The 18,625-nt window shown below is 38.9% G+C and overlaps 1 protein-coding gene and 7 non-coding genes across 10 annotated transcripts in view; 7 read left to right on the top strand and 1 right to left on the bottom strand.

Moving 5' to 3' along the window:
* LOC122993225 (ATP-dependent 6-phosphofructokinase, platelet type-like) overlaps window positions 1–18,625 on the bottom strand; it is a 35,554-nt gene that overhangs the window by 16,668 nt on the left and 261 nt on the right. For all 3 annotated transcript variants that reach the window (XM_044367199.1, XM_044367200.1, XM_044367198.1), the window contains exons 2-12: window positions 10,678–10,751; window positions 9,684–9,761; window positions 7,830–8,019; window positions 7,542–7,707; window positions 7,128–7,172; window positions 6,776–6,884; window positions 2,844–2,939; window positions 1,929–2,021; window positions 1,625–1,750; window positions 364–428; window positions 52–121 (exon numbers count right to left, since the gene is read on the bottom strand). In XM_044367199.1, coding sequence (XP_044223134.1) covers window positions 52–121; window positions 364–428; window positions 1,625–1,750; window positions 1,929–2,021; window positions 2,844–2,939; window positions 6,776–6,884; window positions 7,128–7,172; window positions 7,542–7,707; window positions 7,830–8,019; window positions 9,684–9,761; window positions 10,678–10,751 — 1,112 coding nt within the window. The remainder of the gene's footprint in view (window positions 1–51; window positions 122–363; window positions 429–1,624; window positions 1,751–1,928; window positions 2,022–2,843; window positions 2,940–6,775; window positions 6,885–7,127; window positions 7,173–7,541; window positions 7,708–7,829; window positions 8,020–9,683; window positions 9,762–10,677; window positions 10,752–18,625) is intronic.
* On the top strand, window positions 4,069–4,160 carry trnar-ucu. The gene is given in 2 exon segments: window positions 4,069–4,105; window positions 4,125–4,160. It is a non-coding gene; the product is annotated as a tRNA-Arg (tRNA).
* On the top strand, window positions 4,307–4,399 carry trnar-ucu. Its single transcript has 2 exons — window positions 4,307–4,343; window positions 4,364–4,399. It is a non-coding gene; the product is annotated as a tRNA-Arg (tRNA).
* On the top strand, window positions 4,737–4,829 carry trnar-ucu. The gene is made up of 2 exons: window positions 4,737–4,773; window positions 4,794–4,829. It is a non-coding gene; the product is annotated as a tRNA-Arg (tRNA).
* trnar-ucu lies at window positions 5,116–5,207 on the top strand. Its single transcript is given in 2 exon segments — window positions 5,116–5,152; window positions 5,172–5,207. It is a non-coding gene; the product is annotated as a tRNA-Arg (tRNA).
* trnar-ucu lies at window positions 5,583–5,674 on the top strand. Its single transcript is given in 2 exon segments — window positions 5,583–5,619; window positions 5,639–5,674. It is a non-coding gene; the product is annotated as a tRNA-Arg (tRNA).
* trnar-ucu lies at window positions 6,039–6,130 on the top strand. Its single transcript is given in 2 exon segments — window positions 6,039–6,075; window positions 6,095–6,130. It is a non-coding gene; the product is annotated as a tRNA-Arg (tRNA).
* Window positions 6,289–6,380, top strand: trnar-ucu. Its single transcript is given in 2 exon segments — window positions 6,289–6,325; window positions 6,345–6,380. It is a non-coding gene; the product is annotated as a tRNA-Arg (tRNA).

The following is an 18,625-nucleotide window of genomic DNA, read 5'->3' on the forward strand; positions in this document are numbered from 1 at the left end:
ATTTGATGATATTTTAATATCTTGTTGTTATTAAGTTTTAAAGGTACTTACATTTGGAAGTTCGGAGTCTGCTTTCCGGTAAGAGAGGAGTCTGTAGGTGCTCAGATTGTTTTCAAAGCTCCTGCAGACAACAGAAGTAAAAAGAAAAGACAAAAAAATCCACAATGGATGTCAGCTCTGTTGCTGCCACAGACACAGTCTTTAGAGTCAATTAAAAATCAATGCAAACACAGTTCAACCAGGGCACACTATTAACACTATTTAAACCTTTTATATGCTGCTGAAACCTTTTAAACTTGTTTAAAGGCAAATTAATCTCAATTGCTTCACTGTTTTAAAAAAATAGCAGGATTAAAAAAGTACCTGCCACGCAGTCTCACTGCCTCTTCAAACTTCTTCTCATCCATGGCCTTCTGGACTTCTTGGGTCTGATGACAAAACATAAAACATAAAACATTTTTTTGCACATTTTTTTCAGTTGTGAGTGTGTCTGTTGGCCTGCTGGTTGTGCTACAGGAACTGTGTTGCAGGTTAATTGATGGGTGGGGTTGTGGCAAACTGGGAGCACCTGGACCTGATGATCCCAAGCACTACAGGAGCTTCAACCTCAGACGTCAAAGAGGAAATCTCCCCCCCCCATGCACTGCTGTGTTTTTTCTTTATCCCTCCATCTATTCCTCCCATGACTTATGTTTTGTAAATAAAACAATGTTGCCGACTCAGCAACGTTCTCACTAGCTGCTCATTAGCTGCTCTGTGAAGGTGAAGTCATCCCTCACTGTGGTTTTTCTCTATGTGTTTGTTCTAAACTAATTTTCTTGACTATTTATGTGGATTTTATTTGTCCAGTTTACAAGATTGACTTTATTCTGGTGTCTGCATCCTCGAGGGAATTCAGTTCCCTGCAAACCAACTGTATTTATGTCCTCTGCACATGAGTTTTATATACTTTTTTTACATGATTTCATCATCACACAACAACTAGATACCTTTTGTGGAACGGTCTCTGTGTTTACATGTACTATATTTCCTGTATGTCCTGAACTGTGACCTACATCCTGCTGCTGTAAATGTCTCAGTGTGTTTTGAAAACACTCCACAACAAACTCATGTTCAGTGTTGGACATTTCCACTGGTACTATAAACAATTAATTGTGGCATTATGAGGTGATTAATAAAAAGAAAAATAATCGTCAACAATTGTGATGATTGATTTATTGTTTTCAAGCACAAATGCAAAAATATTTTAGGTTTCTGGGTTTTCAAATGCGAGAATTTGCTGTTTTTCTTGGTCTTATATTGTAGTAAATTAAATATTTTTGGGTTTTGGACTGTTTACCATTACCTTACCATTGTTTTCTGATGCAGATCAAACATTTAATCGAGAAAATAATCAGCAGATCAATCGATAATTAAAATAATTAATTGCAGCCCTACTTTAGGTGAATGTCTAAAATGTCACATTGCACTTGAAGCTGCACGTTACAGGAAAAGGTTCAGGCTAAAGTGTAGATGTACCATCTCATTTTCTGGGCAGATAGCCAGCACCATCTGTGCTCAAGGATGTACACTTGGTCTCTGCATGACCTCTGCCTTTCCAACATATTTACACACACACACTTACCATCTGAACACACTCCATAAGTGGTAGTCGGACAGCTTGGTTGCCGACCAGTGACACAACACAAGCCGGGGTGTTGGTAGAGGCTTCCAATAATGCCAGCACCGCCTCCACGCCCATACGACTAGCCTGCGAGGGTCAAAGGTCATTTAAACGTCACACTATAAAAAGGTTAAAAGTAGATGTTGAACACTAAGATGTCTGTAAATAATCATCTTTTAGGGTTTTTCTCTTGGCTTGAAGTTTTGATTTGCTTATGAATGCCATATTTTGATTTTTACGACTAATATTAGTCACTGTGACTTACCAGGATCCTGTCAAAGGCAGAGGGGGTCCCACCTCTCTGCACATGGCCTAAGATGGTGACCCTGGTGTCAAAACCCAGGCAGCGGACTACCAGCTAGATATGAAGCGAGAGCGAAGCGGGATGATAATGTATAATGAGGATAAAATGCTTTAATGAAGGAATTAATACCTGCAAAATCTACTGCACATTATTATATCTCATAATAGTTAGTATAATAATAGATAATAGATAATAATAGAGTAAAATAAATAGCTGTGACATTAATTTATAAGGTTTCAAATTACAGAATATACAATATTTACAACCTGAAAATATTGACCTTTACAAATAGTTGCTCTTATGAAAATAAAAACACTGCTCTGCAATCTAAAATAGATACTAATAAACATACTTAAAAACAATTTTAAGGACAAAAATATAAGGAAACATAGAAATGTCATGCATAAAAGAAATAAACACCAGAAGGAGAACATGCAAAACATCTCCTGTCATGTTAGCAGGAAATAGGAAAAATACAGAGCAAAGACATGCAAGAGCAAATGGATATGGGATGGGATAAAACATTTCTAAAAGGGTTCTAAAAAGGGTTAAAATCAATGGATGGATATTAGCGTACTATGGTATTTCAGCATGCAAATATTTATAACATAATACATAATTTCACACCATGGTTGGAAATGAAAGGCTTGATGGTGTTTAATGTAGGTTTGTTGGTTTCTCCTGATATGAACATTAAGTTTTCACAGTCAATTAATGATGTGTTGTAGTCAATTTAGAGCAATCGGTGAAACTGTAGCATTGTGTTCCCACCTTGAAGGAAAATCACCAACAAACCATGAAGGGGAAAAGAAATCCATGCTTCTGAAGGAGAATGTGTGGGTCCAGATCATAACCAGGCTTCTCCGCCATACTTACATCCTTGATATAATCAGGAGTTATAGCCTTGTTGTGGCAATCTATGGCACCTTCAGCTACAATAATAATGTTCAGCCTTTTCTTATCAGCGCGGTTCTAGAGGGATATAAAGATGCAAAAGCATTTAGAAAACATGACAGTAAACATTTTGCATTCCCAAAAGCTGGATCCGGTAATGGAGGATAATCTACGAGCCGACTCATGATAAACCTTCAATCTCTTTAAAAGATACCAGGACGTTTTGAAATGTAGGCACTTGCCACATTGTGGAAAAAGTTTCATATTTACAGCTAGCTGGGCCACTGTGTTTTCAATGAGGCAGGCTAGCAATGCTAATAGCATACAAACTGAAGGGCAAATGAACTATTAAGTTAAAACATGAGGCACAAGTGTGACCTCCTGTAGACAGTGGTTGACAGTACAGCATTAAAACAAATTCTTGCACCTACGTCTTGTAGAATATTAGATAGCAAGGTTAACTTTGAGGTAAACTATAAAGCTCTATTTTGAAAAACCAGTTTTGTGTGTTTCTCACCAGGGTATGTGCATCCTTGAGGCCTTCCATATAACACATTTGTGAAGCCAATTTTTTGGACTATTTTGAAACCTCCATTGTTTAAACCCATTTTTGCTACTGCTAGCTAGCAGTCTTCTTCTTCCTCGCCTTTACTGGTGCATAGCTGTACTTGTTGGCATGTTACTGCCACCGACTGTCAATCAATGAAGCTACGTGTAACTTGAGGAACAATCCCTAACAGGCCAATCTCTGAGGTAAATGCTTCATTGTTTTTAGATTTCCTAAAAATTCAACAGTGTTATTCTTTTGAAGCAGGGTTTTGACCGACTGATGACAGTTAGTTGATGATTTTGCATAGAAACTTTCTCTCAGAATGTGTCAAGTATCCAAACAAGACAAAAAGAAAATCTGAAACGCTGCTACAACTCTCTCATTGACTTCTGTTGGTCACACATGTTAATATCCACCAGCTGGTCCAGCTTCTGGTTTCCCTTCTGCGTCAGTCTTAACTGAGCTCTACTCACATCCTTGACAAAATCAGAGGTAATGGGTTGTCCTTGTCTGTCAATGGCTCCTTCAGCAACTATGATAATATTCAACCTGGAACCTCGAGATCGGCTCTGGACAATAACAAACACACTCTCTACGTCAAATCATATCATGTATATTATTTACCCTCCGATGACATAGTCAAAAACATAGTCAGCTGGCTCTGTGGCGCAATGGATAGCGCGTTGGACTTCTAGTCAAACACTTGAGATGTGATTCAAAGGTTGTGGGTTCGAGTCCCACCAGAGTCGATGTTTAATAGGGTTTATGTTGTTCAAATCACTAATTTGTGCAAGTCTCTATTACAAAGAGCTACTTTAACTGTTTGAAATTCAATGTCTAACTTGGTGTTCATGGGCCAATTTCCTTGGTTTTATGGTGTATAATCTGGGCATTCGGCTCTGTGGCACAATGGATAGCGCATTGGACTTCTAGTCGAAATAACTGAGATGTGATTCAAAGGTTGTGGGTTCGAGTCCCACCAGAGTCAATGTTTAGTAAGGTTTGTGTTGTTTTTAAATCACTAATCTGTGTGATTCTTGAAATTTGATCAATTGTTTTCATGGGCCATTTGCCTATGTTTTACAGTGTGACTAATGGATAGCGCATTGGACTTCTAGTCAAACACTTGAGATGTAATTCAAAGGTTGTGGGTTCGAGTCCCACCAAAGTCGATGTTTAATAGGGTTTATGTTGTTCAAATCACTAATTTGTGCAAGTTTCTATTACAAAGAAGCTACTTTAGCTGTTTGAGCTTCAATTTCTAACTTGATCAATTGTGTTCATGGGCCAGTTGCCTAGGTTTTATCGTGTAAATAAAGGCAACTGGCTCTGTGGCGCAATGGATAGCGCATTGGACTTCTAGTCGTAATAACTGAGATGTAATTCAAAGGTTGTGGGTTCGAGTCCCACCAGAGTCGAAGTTTAGTAGGGTTTACCTTGTTAAAAACACTAATTGGTGTTAGTCTTCAATACAAAGAAGCTGCCACTGCTTCAATGTCTTATTTGAAATTTGATAAATTGTATTCATACTCCAGTTGCCTATGTTTTACAGTGTATAATAAAGGCAACTGGCTCTGTGGCGCAATGGATAGAACATTGGACTTCTAGTTGAAATAAGTTCCTTTAGGTTCCGCTGCTTCAATTTCTTATTAATTGCGTTTATTGGCCAGTTGCCAATGTTTTACAGTGTAAATAACAGCAACTGGCTCTGTGGCGCAATGGATAGCGCATTGGACTTCTAGTCAAACACTTGAGATGTAATTCAAAGGTTGTGGGTTCGAGTCCCACCAGAGTCGATGTTTAGTAGTTGTTCAAATCTGTTTGATTCCTGTACTTGAGTCTGTATTAAAGTGAAGCTGCTGGTGCTTCAATGTCTCACTTGAATTTAGATTAATGGGTTCATGTTTACAGTGTAAACCATGGCCAACCAGCTCTGGACAGCGCATTGGACTTCTAGTTAAACACTTGAGATGTAATTCAAAGGTTGTGGATTCGAGTCCCACCACAGTCGATGTTCAACAGGGTGTGTCTTGTTAAAGACACTAATCTGTGTGAGTCTCTATTACAAAGAAGCTCCTTTGGCTATTTGTGCTTCAATTTCTTATTCGAAATTTCATAAATTGCGTTTATTGACAAGTTGCCAATGTTTTACAGTGTAAATAATAGCAACTGGCTCTGTGGCGCAATGGATAGCGCATTGGACTTCTAGTCAAACACTTGAGATGTAATTCAAAGGTTGTGGGTTCGAGTCCCACCAGAGTCGAAGTTTAGTAAAGTTTACCTTGTTAAAAACGCTAATTGGTGTTAGTCTTCATTACAAAGCAGCTCCTTTAGCTGTCCTGTCCAGTTGCCTATCTTTTACGTTGTATAATAAAGGCAACTGGCTCTGTGGCACAATGGATAGAACATTGGACTTCTAGTCAAATAATCAAGATGTTATTCAAAGGTTGTGGCTTTGAGTCCCACCAGAGTTGTAATTTTGTAGGGTTTGTGTAGTTTAATCTGTGTGAGTTTGTATTACAAAGAAGTTCCTTTAGGTTCTGCTGCTTCAATTTCTTATTTGAAATTTGATAAATTGTGTTTATTGGCCAGTTGACTATGTTTTACACTGTAAAACATAGTCAACTGGCTCTGTGGCGCAATGGATAGCGCATTGGACTTCTAGTCAAACATTTGAGATGTAATTCAAAGGTTGTGGGTTCGAGTCCCACCAGAGTCGAAGTTTAGTAGGGTTTGATTGTTCAAATCACTAATTTGTGCAAGTCTCTATTACAAAGAAGCTACTTTAACTGTTTGTGCTTCAATTTCTAACTTGAAATTTGATAAATTGTGTTTATTTGCCAGTTGCCTGTTTTACAGTGTAAAACAAGGACAACTGGCTCTGTGGCGCAATGGATAGCGCATTGGACTTCTAGTCAAACACTTGAGATGTGATTCAAAGGTTGTGGGTTCGAGTCCCACCAGAGTCATTACATTTATCTCCTGGACATGAATCTTTATAACAAAGAATGTTGTTCTTATAACTTGATTAATGGCGCATTGTAGTAGTCATGTTTCCAAGAAAAGTTAAATAGAACAACCCACTGATGTGCTCACAACTTTGTGAGTGGAAATTTTCTGAAAGCCTGCTGGTGGTTTTAAAATGCCAATTAAAATTACTTTCTTATTAAGAAAATGTTCCTAGAAAGACAAGGAAAAGCACTGAGGTGCAGAAAACACATTTTTCACCATATTTTAGTTGTGGTAAATAAAGTGTATTGCTACAGTGTGTGTGTTTGCCTGCGTTTCGCTGAGTCCATACATGTTATGCAAATGTATAACATCAAATACACACTTTAGAGTGAGTGTTTAGTGTGTGTATTACCTCAGACAGTTTCTGACACATGCTGTCCTCCCAGCCATCTTCAGGAGGCATTTCAGGGATAAACACCCAGTCAGCTCCACATGCCAGGGCACTGACCAAAGCCAGGTATCTGCCAAAACGCACACACATATTTTAATATATATATTTTTTATCTTTATATCACTGGAACTGATATTTGTCATGAAAAATGACAGCTTATAATAATAATAATTTCCACACTTTAAAAATATCGACGTACGATTACTAAGCCATGACTTTTCCACAGCAGTAAATATAAATTCCAGAAGAATGAGGAGTGGTCACATGTGTATGGTGTTTCTATCTCTCTGTAAACTCAAAGTGAAGTTCCTACCCGCAGTGCCTGCCCATGACCTCCAGCACAAATGTCCTCTGGTGGCTGGAAAAAGCAAAAAAACAGAAGGAAACAAGAGAATGCACTTATCAGTAAAAACTCAGCAGACTGATATGTTGAAATAAGTCAGTGCAGGTCAATCAATTAAGACACACACGTATGTCTTGTATTCTTACGTCTTTTACAAATTGTCTTCTAACGTATTTCATTCTTAAATCTAATCACCTTGTAGCATCTTTTCACATCTTGTCATGTTACATTTTTCTTCTCAATTCACAATATTGTTGTTATGTTTTGTCACACCTTGTCTTGTCTTGTTCTGTCACGTCATGACTTTTGTTTTTTTGTTTATTCAGGTCTTGACTTTTCTTGTTACATCTTGTCTTATTTCTTGTAAGCACAGTTTTCATTCACCTCTGAGCGGTGGTCATGATGGCGTCCACCACCTCGATGATGCGGTGCAGCGCCGAGTCGGTGCCGATGGTCATGTCGGTGCCGCAGAAGTCGTTGTCGATGGAGCCGACCATGCCGACGATGTGGAGCTCCGAGTTACTGCGGGCTGCCTCCTCATTAATCAGACCTGGAGGACAAGAGAGGGAGGAAGGAAGATTTCTAGATTAAAATTACAAACACGAGAGACTTTACACCAGTACAGTGTTACAGTATGTTGAGTCAAATGAAAGCCCTGTGGTGAACGATCACCTTGCTGCTGAAGCTCATCCAACAGGCCGCTCCACTCCTCTCTGAACAGGTTGGCTCCGGTCAAGCTGCCGTCTCCACCAATCACACACAGGTTGGTGATGCTCCTCTGGACGAGGTTGTGTGCGGCCCTCAGACGGCCCTCGTGGGTACGAAACTCTTTACAGCGGGCGCTGCCGATGACTGTTCCGCCCTGTGGCAAACAATAATGACATTTTACCAACAGCTCTCTGTAAGAGGAAGAGTCGTCTCTAATTTCTTTAGCTACTATCATACTCTCATCTTTTATTTGTGGCATTGCTGGTTGTTTATAATGTCACTGATCTACAAGATTAAACATTTTCCACTGTTGCACTGAACATAAGCCGCTTTCTAAAAGAGTATCAGCTATATGGCTAAAATGTAAAACATGAAAAAACAAAGAAAGCCTGATTATGACAAACAGTATAAAGGTCTAATTCAATCACAGATTCGTTTGGCTCACGGCTAAAAGCTTTGTTGCTGAGTCACTCGCAACGATCACCACTAATGTCCACCAACACAGCAGATATTCCACTGAGTTGGCACCGCCGCAGCCACCGCTGAGCTCCTCTGTCACAAAGCATTTACAAAAAGCATTTCATGGCGCTTAACTATTCTGTAATAATCACTTCATTAACAGGGAATTGAGTCTAGTCATGCTGAATGAATGATGAGAAGTAATTTGCACTGATGTGAAATGAAAATTAAATCCACTCTTAATAACTTGAATATCTGCTGTCATCAAACTGAATTACATTGTTGGATTGATCAACTGACAATATCAGGAACTCTAGTGAGTCTTGCAGTGGAAGAAAAAGTTTTAAAACAATATGATGTAAAAATAATCAATTATTTCAAAGCAGATGTTGATACACATTTAAATATGCTTAAAAATATATTTTCATAAATTCATGATCTGTCCCTTTACTTTAGTGACCTCAAATAAGAAACTGAGAGTGGGTACACCTCAATAGTGTACTGGTTAAGATGCATTCCATGTAAATGCAACATCTGTGGTTCGATTCCAGCAGCGGACCTTTGTCGCATGTCGTTCCCCGTCTCTCCTTCCACTTGTTTTCTATCATGACCCAAGAAACTCAGAGAGAACTTCGGCTCTAATATGGCCTTTATAACAGGTCAAAGGTCAAAAAGCCACAGTACTTCAAATGGTCATGTGAACTGTGCCAGGAAAAAGTGCACGTGTAATATTTGGAAAGTAAATCAACTGGTGTTTGACACACCTGTGTTACAGCTGTGAATATGTTATGTACGTTAAAGCTGTTCACTCATATCGACTACTACAGTCCAGTATAGAATAGACTTAAGACGCCACTGCACATGCACAGGAACCGCGTTCTGTTTACAGTTCTTCACTAGCTTGTTGTGCTACAGATCACAACCTCCTGACTTTGTGCTGCATTGTAAATAACTTTAGTATAAAGTCAAGACGCTGTGATATGTAGCAGAACAAGCTGCAGAGCACATGCTCAGTGGCGTTTGCCTGACACAGATCTACTCTCAGAAGACTGAAAATGTGATCACTGTTATTACTCTTTAGAGCCGTTTCTAAACAGACTAGCGTGCCCAAACTCTTTGGCGAAGGAACATGTCATCCAGTGCAGCAGTGTGGCTCATTGACATGTTTCTAATAGTTTTTGGACAACAACAGAGGTCTACAGCACAGATGAATAAGATATATCAGGGTTTTGGAAACACACACAATACTTGTAATAAGATGAATTCATTGTTGGTTTGGTTCTGCACATGAGATTTGTTTACAGAGTCATATCCTTGAAGCGTGCAGCAGCGGAAACAGCAACAGAAAGCTCTGCTCACCACTTGCAGCATGCTGGAGACACTTTCCCACGTTGCCTCTTTGATGTTGTCTCCGCCATCCACCATCCCCTGGTACCCCTGAGAGAAGAAACCAATATAAGAGATGTTCACCGGACCATTCATGACTTTAAAAAAAACCAAATTCAGTTCAGAATGATACATAACAGAGGAAAACAGCAAATAGTTTCATGTGTAAAGCTGCAACCGGTGTTTGTTTGCTATATTTGCTTGATAAAAGACAATTAATCAACTATTAAAATCATCAAAACAGAATGAAAACATCTTTTGGCTCATCTAGTTATGCTTTATTTTTAGGTTTTTACTGTTGAAGTGTGTGTCCGCTGAGCCAAACACCACCTGAGGTCCCGACCGAATAAAAGCATCACGGCACTCAGCTGTCACTACTCACAGCCCAGTGGTTGTTCGAGGCTCATGGGGACGACGGTGCAGCCAGTGAAGGATGAAGTCTGCCCCTGGTAATCCAATTATATTGGCACTGAGAGCAGATCGTCTCTATCCGGCCTCTATCACTGCCATCATTGGCCTAATGTCCGTTCCAACTGCACATACTGTTAAAGTCTCAGACGTTCGATATCCAGAAACTCATCTCTGTTTTAATTTAATTACTATCTGTGCAATAATGTACATAGCACACACACAATCACACATTTTATAAGCTAAAACTTTAATTTCAACTACCGCTGAGTATTATTTTTAATGCATATTTTATGTTTTAAGACATTAAATTTATTTGGATTTAATTTTAAAGGTTTAAAACAGATTTTAATGCCTTTCATTTAGATTATCTTTCTATTTTCTTTTGCTTTTCAAGAATGTATGAGTCAAGTATTTGCTGGCTCGCTCAGAGACACTCACGACCCCATGAGAAAGATTTGTCGGTATGAATTTAGCTCACAGTCGAGAGTGACACAGACTGCAGATTCTCCCCCCCGGAGGCCCAGTCTGGAGTCATGAGTCATGACTCACGTCTCACCTCGTGGATGAAGTAGACCTTCGCTCCGACGTAGATGCCCATTCGGACGACGGCCCGGACGGCCGCGTTCATACCTGGGAAAAGGAAGAGGAGAGTTAATGGTCGTCATGGAAACAAACGGCTTTTGTGGATGCATCTATATCAGTAAAAATATGACCAGAACGTGTCAAAAATAAACAAAAAGCTGTTCAATATTTCCATTTGGAATAATGAATAAAAACAAGCTCACATCGTTGTTTTTTCTGTCATGTTTTAGCATCACGTGTGACACAGATGGTTCGACTAACACAAACATAAAAAACTGTCTTACATAATCAAGGACAAAATAGCAAATCTTCCTGCTTCTGCTCAACTTTGGATGTATCATCATTTAAAAAAAACTGAGGTCAAAACAGGTTAAAGAGACAAATGAAGAAAAAAAACAGGAAGCCAGACAGTCCAGCAGACAGCAGGAGAGTTAAAGAGGTGAAGACAGAGAGAGAGAGAGAGAGAGAGAGAGTCTCCTTGAGGATCTCGGGCTTGTCTGTCGCAGCACTTAGTGAAATTAGAAACAAGACAGACTGTAAATCTCAGTCTCTGTGGTCAACACGCTGATTGAAGGTTCAGATGAGGAGACAAAAGCTGAGACATCAGAGACTACAAAATATCAGATGCACAGCGGGCTGATGGAGGGTGTGTCTCGCTGCTGTCCTCTTGACATTTTGCTTCACTGTTGTGACTTAAATGCGCTGAGAGTTGAAAGCTCTGATAAAACTTTAATGTTCCTAATTGAGAAATTGGAAAACTTCCAAGAATTAGAAACAACAGCAAAAACAAACTGGACATAAATGAGATCTATGGATGCAACAAACCATCATTCATTATCATCTGTGAACTGTTTTTTCAATTAAACCCATTGATTATTAATTCTATAAATGATCAGAAAATAATGATTTCACTTTTACAAAGCCGAAGTTTATGTTATCAAACCTCTTGTTTTGTCTAATAAGATATTCAGTAAAATGTATCTGCTCTGCCTCCCCGTCCCTTGTGTTTCCTGTTTATCCCCAGTTTGTCTCTATCTGTGCGTGTGTGCGTGTGAGTGCTGTGCACGGCCCTCCGGTTCCCTCTCTTGCTTTGCCAGATCGTCCGTTCACCTACGTAGTTCAGCCAACTCCTAGTATCCTGGACTAAATAATCTTTTTCGTTTTTTCGTTTTTTTGGAACTCAGTTGAACTATTCTCCGCCTGTGTCTCAGGTTCACCTCTGCCTACAAAAAAGTCTACAATAAACAACCTTTCTGAACTGTGGAAACATCCATAAACTATATTGACTCTTAACATATACTAATTCCCTGGAAATTTTTTGAGCAATTTGCAGGTATTCAGCAAATAATTTTAGGATATTTAACAGAAAAGGTGGCGCAATTTGGTACAAATTATTAGAAAAAACAGAAAAAAGTGTTGAAAGTCATTAAGTTGCTTTAAAGAAACAATCTAATAAGTTAATATATTGTTTAACACATAAAACTACACTGAAAATCAAGTTTTTTATATCAAAGAATTGTTAAGAATCTAATTCATTAAGAATGTATTGAGTATGTATTTACCAACTAAACCAACTTCCATTTTTTAAAATAATTTGTACTAAATTTCACCACCTCGTCTGTAAAATGTCCTAAAAAATTAACAGTTATACACCTGCAAATTTCTCAGGAAGTGATTTTTTTTTAAAAAAGGCTTAAAAAAGCAGCATTCTGAGAAGCTGAAACCAGTTATCGTGGCATTTGAGTAGCATATCAGACTTAAATTATTTATCTATTATCAAACTGACTGTTGATACATTTTCTTTCAATCAGCTGATCTGTGTGAGGTATAAACAGTCACTTTGATCATCCTGAAGATTCTTAAACAGCAAGAAAAAAAAACATCTCAGTGTGAATTATCACGATTAACTATTACCCGAAACCTTTCAACAATGTACAATTGTGAAAATGTGCAGTCAAGCAGCCAACGCAGCGCACACAAGCTGCCCGTCACTGCCAACACGGCTCTCTCTCTCTCTCTCTCTCTCTCTCTCTCTCTCTCTCTCTCTCGCCAGGTTTCCTCCCACACTAAATACTGTTAACAACCCGTCCCATTCATCAGCTCCTGTCTGCAGAATGTACAACAGCTGTGACTATTCAGCAAGATGGTATCACAATCAACCAACTTCAGCTTTCTGCCACATAAAAACCAAGAAACAAAAAAAAGTCAGTTTTGTTTTATTGTGTTTTTCTAAGAAGGTTTTGACAGAATGTAGAACTTTCTTGTTCAGCGGCGCAGATACAGATGAAATGTTCAGTTAATATGGAGCTTCCTGTTTTTGATCAGAATCAGGCAGCAGCATCAGTTGGGGCTTTGAATGACGTAATAGTCATGATCGGACCGACGTTATTTCAGCCATAACTCTAACATATGTCACCTCGTAACAACACGAGCAAGGATCTAGTCAGGAGAGAACAACGTGAGTAAGTGTCATAAAGCTAAGTTTGAGTAGGACGTAGGTGCCAACAGGAGGTGCACAGATCATGAAAAATGGTCACATAGTTCGGTAATTAATGCTACACAACAACGTTTGCGCTGCAATGTGTTTCAAGAATAAAACATAAGACGCTACTTGTGATGAGCCCTGCTGACCCGTCATAAAAAGGCAGAATATCGAGTTATAACCAACCAGTCTCATGTGTGTGGAGGTGCGTGTGTGTGTGTGGTTATACTGTAGTAGCCTGGTGTTGTTTTCAGGCAATTTGATGAGGGTAAACACGGTGAACAGCTGTGCGTAACGGCACTGCGCTCTGACGCGGACGTATCGGTCCTGCTGCCTTCAGATGCTGCAGGGATTTAATGAACTGAAGGAGATACAACAGATACTGTAAGAATCACCTGCATTCATTTACAGATCAATACAGATGCTTTAACCACATTAAATATTATCTCCTGGGCCGCTTCTGGTTGGGGAGCGTTTCATTGAAATAACTTATTTATATTTGCAGGAAGTATTTAGTTTGCTCTTGTTGATAAAATCACCAAAGAGGCTCCAGAAACAGACGCGGTTAAGGCTCCTTTTCCACAAAAAACACCAACAACTCGCTTTGCGCTGCTTATTCACACGTCTCCTCCCGGCAGTTCACCTTGCCTGCAGCGCTGGTCACCACAACATCTCACAGACGGGCAAAGCAAATTTCAAGGTCAGGAAAATACAAAACTGTCCGTGTGCTGCAAGCGCCGTTCGTTGCACAATCATGTAAAATAAGGCCAAGTGTTGTATTTGGTGGTTCAGACTAGTTGAGTTATTTGAACTAGTCTGAACTCGCAGCCACAACACACCCAGTCCTCTGTGTTCTGATTATGATTGGATTTAAAGGTCCAACATGTTAGCTTAGACGTTATCAGTGTTACCGTAATACCTGGCTTAGACGTTACCACTTTATTACCGTAACACCTGAAAGTGATGGGGACAAAAAGTCTCCTCATCCCTCGTATTCCTGCGTCATTTGAAAACACAATAACTAAAAGGAATCCATGAATGAATCTGAATCACATCGATCAATCAGAGGATTGTTAGAGTTTCAAAATAAACCTGCTACCAAGTGGAGACTTTCACCTAAAACTGTCTGGAACTTTATGTCTGTCAAGAGAATAAAACCTCTTTTGGAGGGATTAAATGGGATTATGTGATAAAGGTATTACATTTTCAATCTTACATTTAGTTTTGTGTACATCCTGCACTCGTTTACCTCAGAGAATAAAAGAAAGAGAGAGATGCACAGGGGGGGGAGGGGCTTCCATCATGCAGGATATACACAGTAAGCACATCTGGATGTGTTTCAGGCTGTGTTGTATGCTAACATGAGCTGATGTGCGGATGAGCCAGCGTTGCTAAGAGACCGAGACAGTGCCGGATTTAATCATGTTAACGAAAATCAACATAACATTTGGTGATGTGGTGAAGTGACGGATGATGGAGATAACTACACCGATGCATCTGTGTGTGTGTGTGTGTGTCTGTCATAGGCTACTTTCGGGGACAAATTTCAGACTAAAGACCAGTTAACTGGAGACTGTTTGTCCAATTGAGGAGAAAAGCTGATTCTTGGGTCAGTGTTTTTAATGTTAGGGTTAGCGTAAGTCTCCAGGAAATGAATGTAAGTCTATGTAATGTGCCCGAAAGTGAACTAAGACAACGTGTGTGTGTGTGTGTGTGTGTGTGTGTGTGTGTGTGTGTGTGTGTGTGTGTGCGTCTCATGTTCCAGCTGAGCTCTGAGTAACTCCCAAATCATGAAACATTATTTCCCTGAAGCCGGCTGCAGTGACTAAACACATCAGCCGATGGAGCTGATGTGTTTAGTCATTTGTTTCGTCGTTCCGTCTCTCCTTCGTGGTCTCGACACTCACAGTTTATGAACATATCATCTCACCAGTCTTTCTTGATTTCACCTGATTTTACCAAATTTGACTCAAGGCCTTAAAATGTGTTTGGAGAAAAAACACTCTGACCTCTGAAATAAAATAAAAACCATGTAGAACAGAACAAAACTGGACTCATCAAGAAAAGCAAATTAAACCAACGACTGTACTGATCATCATCATCATCATCATCATCATCATCATCATCATCATCATCACCAGATGGACAAGTACTTCACAACATGAGGAACCTGACTTGGCTTTTTAATGTCGAACTATAGCTTGTTGTTCTTGTTGTTATTTTATATGTTTCTGTATTTAATTATATTATTTTTCCATTTTTTATTCTCATGTTTAGATGCTAATTGTTTGTTAAATAACAGACTACACGTTTGTTGATCAATCGTAATCTGTGTAACCTATGTCTTTGTTTTTTAATTGTTTTTGTTAGTTTATTTTTGGTAATTAATTTACTGATTGTGAAGAGAACTTGGGAAGAAAAATCTAATATACTTTATTTAGGGCTGCAGCTAGTAATTAATGTCATTATCTATTAATCTGCACTTTATTTTAACAATTAATTGACTGATCGTTTTGTCTTAAAATGCCAGAAAATAATGAAAAATGCCCGTTATAATTCCAAACAGCCACAGATAACACAATCAAATTACACTTTTTTATTTGACCAACAGTCCAAAATCCCAAAATATTCAGTTTACTATCAAACATAACAAAGAAAAGATTTAAATCATCAATCGTGGATTATAAAAACAGTTGCAGACTCATTTTTGGTTCATTGACTAATTGTTGCAGCTTTAAATATATTCTCAAACTAATAACTGATCTTTATGCAAGTATGAACTATCTCAGAAACTTTATGCACATGTATAAATGCTGAATGTCAGTAGGGACTTATGCATGAGGACAAATTCTGTATGTTATAACTAACAGATTTATATGACATTTGTGGAAACTCTGCGTTTGTAACAGTGTTTCATAAAAATACCAGATTTTGGTCTCTTAAAATAAACTGATATCCACTCAAGACTGTCTGTAACGGGCTAAATACGCAGAAAGATCGCGTCTTTATGGCTTGTTTCATTTGATTAAGCATCAGGAAAGGCACAAAACTACATAACTAGACAGTCGTTCACAAGAAAATATACACAGCTGAGTAAAATGATTGTTTAGTAGCATCTCAGAAGCTGAAGAGGAGTCCTGACTCCAAACAAACAGCCAGCAGGTATGAATGGAAGAGAAAGAAAAGGAGGGCACCGGTAATGCATGTCTGACTCTACCACTTCAAGGTGTAGCTTTAATTTAATCTCAGATGCTGCCAGGAGGAAAATATGCTGTTACACTTTGTTACTACAAAGATGAGTTGTAATATCCAGCACGAGAGCTGACGTGCTGCAATTTACTGCAGCGAGACTCCAAGAAGACATATCACTCCACTCCAACTGCAGCCTATAGGCACACAGTGTTATATAACAGCCTGTAAGACAACAATAGTTACTGTAAACCTTCTGCACAGATGGAAAAGGTCATTACAGCAGAATAATATACAGTAATTATACTGAATGTGTCACAGTTAAATGAACATTATGTGAGCTCTACATGGATCCTATAAGTGACACATTATACATCCCCATGGCAACAGTCCATGAATATAAATATAATACAATAAAAATGTAACTTTATTTGCATTAACTTCCTTTTCCCATGCATCCACTGCCACATCACTGCATACACGCTGCTCCTCACGTAGGCGACTCAACCCTCCATGAGGGGATCAGTTAAGTTACTCGCACACACACACACCGGAAGTCAGGATCCCGCCTTCAAAATTCAAGTGCTGGGAACACAAACCGGCCTACATGACATTTATTGTGATAGTCTGAATGGGAAGCGTCGCCTCACACTATGCGGCTTGACACTGATCCTCTCACAGCCTCAGTGATGCAAGACGTGAGCTTTTTCCTATAGGGGAAGTTCAGCTGGTCACTGTTACAGTATTCAGTTTCACTTTTTTTAATTTATTCAAACAACTGAGATCATATTTATGAATGTTGGGAAGCCAGATTAAGCTAGGATGCAACAGGAAATAACTCTACACAATTAAAGCACGCGGGCAGCCATATAAGTAAATAAGACGGACAATAGATACAATCTATAATACAGATTATATGGATATTATATCAATATTGTGATATGAAACTAGATCTCGTCTTAGATTTTAGATAATGTGGTATGGCATCAGTGTTGTCTTTTCCTGGTTTTAAAAGCGCATTTCAGTGAAATTATGCAATTTTCTGAACTTACCAGACATAACTAGATGTTCTATTATAAACCTGTACCCACTTATTCATTATATCCACATTACTGATGGTTATTTATCAAAAATCTCATGTAAATATTTTGTGAAAAAGCACCAATAGTCATCCCTACAATATTGGCGCAATATCGATATTGTGATATTTGGGGGAAAATATCGACTCAGCCCTACAACTGAGTCACTGCATACTGACTGAACTCCTTAGACATTATAGTATTGATTCATTTAGGCGGGTTATTAAATTATTCACCATGGAGCTCTGTGGACACACACACACACATATACACACACATACAACCGTACGCCCTCCATGCAGGAGACAAACACCACAGTGACTGCAGTGCTGCAGGATGCATGATGAAGAAAGACCTTATATAAAGGGAGGTGTGTGCACTTGTTGATATTGAAGCAGCTTTTCCTAAACATCCAAAAAAAAAGCATCTATTCCAGTCTGGATTGTATTTTCAGCAGGGCAGGATTATTACTACAGTTGAATATCATACTAACAGTCTATCTGTGTTATCTCCGTGATCAGATCTGTAGCATCCGTCCATGTAAAATGTGTGACAGACGTGTGAACGGGATCCTCAGCTGTTGCATAACCACCGTATTAAACCCCTCCAATGAATGACAAGCAGGAACCCGAAGTGTCCACAGAAGAAAATACTAAGAAAATATAAAGAAAAATGGAAATAAACTCAACTTTTCCTCTTAATTGTCTGAACCTCGCCTTGCTTATACCCGCTCGTCAATTTACTCGCTGCACAGGAGCGTAAATGTAACGTAACGAGTCCATTATCGGACAAGACTGCACCTACACATCCATTATCGGACAGCTCCTTACTAGCTTAACCGCTTCTGTAAATTTCACATATAAATCTAGAGATTAGACGACTGGCATCAACTCGTCCTTTTAATTGTATAATATTAATAGTATCTCATTATAACAGCAGCAGTGGAGGGCGGAGATTGAATTGTCTCGTAATTGAACTAGCTTAACGCTCCGTGATTTTTAAATTAACGTCGAGAAAACACACGCATTTAACGCTATGTAAATGAGCTACAAAAACGACGACTGAAAACGTGAGTTGGACGCTAAGCTAAGTTAATGTTCCTGTTGTGTATTTGTATGACTTTGCTGGTTGAAAATTTTGTATATTTTGGTCGCGCCAGACTAACTGTCCGA

The sequence above is a fragment of the Thunnus albacares genome, chromosome 12 (assembly GCF_914725855.1).
Source record: "Thunnus albacares chromosome 12, fThuAlb1.1, whole genome shotgun sequence".
Classification (NCBI taxonomy): Eukaryota; Metazoa; Chordata; class Actinopteri; order Scombriformes; family Scombridae; genus Thunnus; species Thunnus albacares.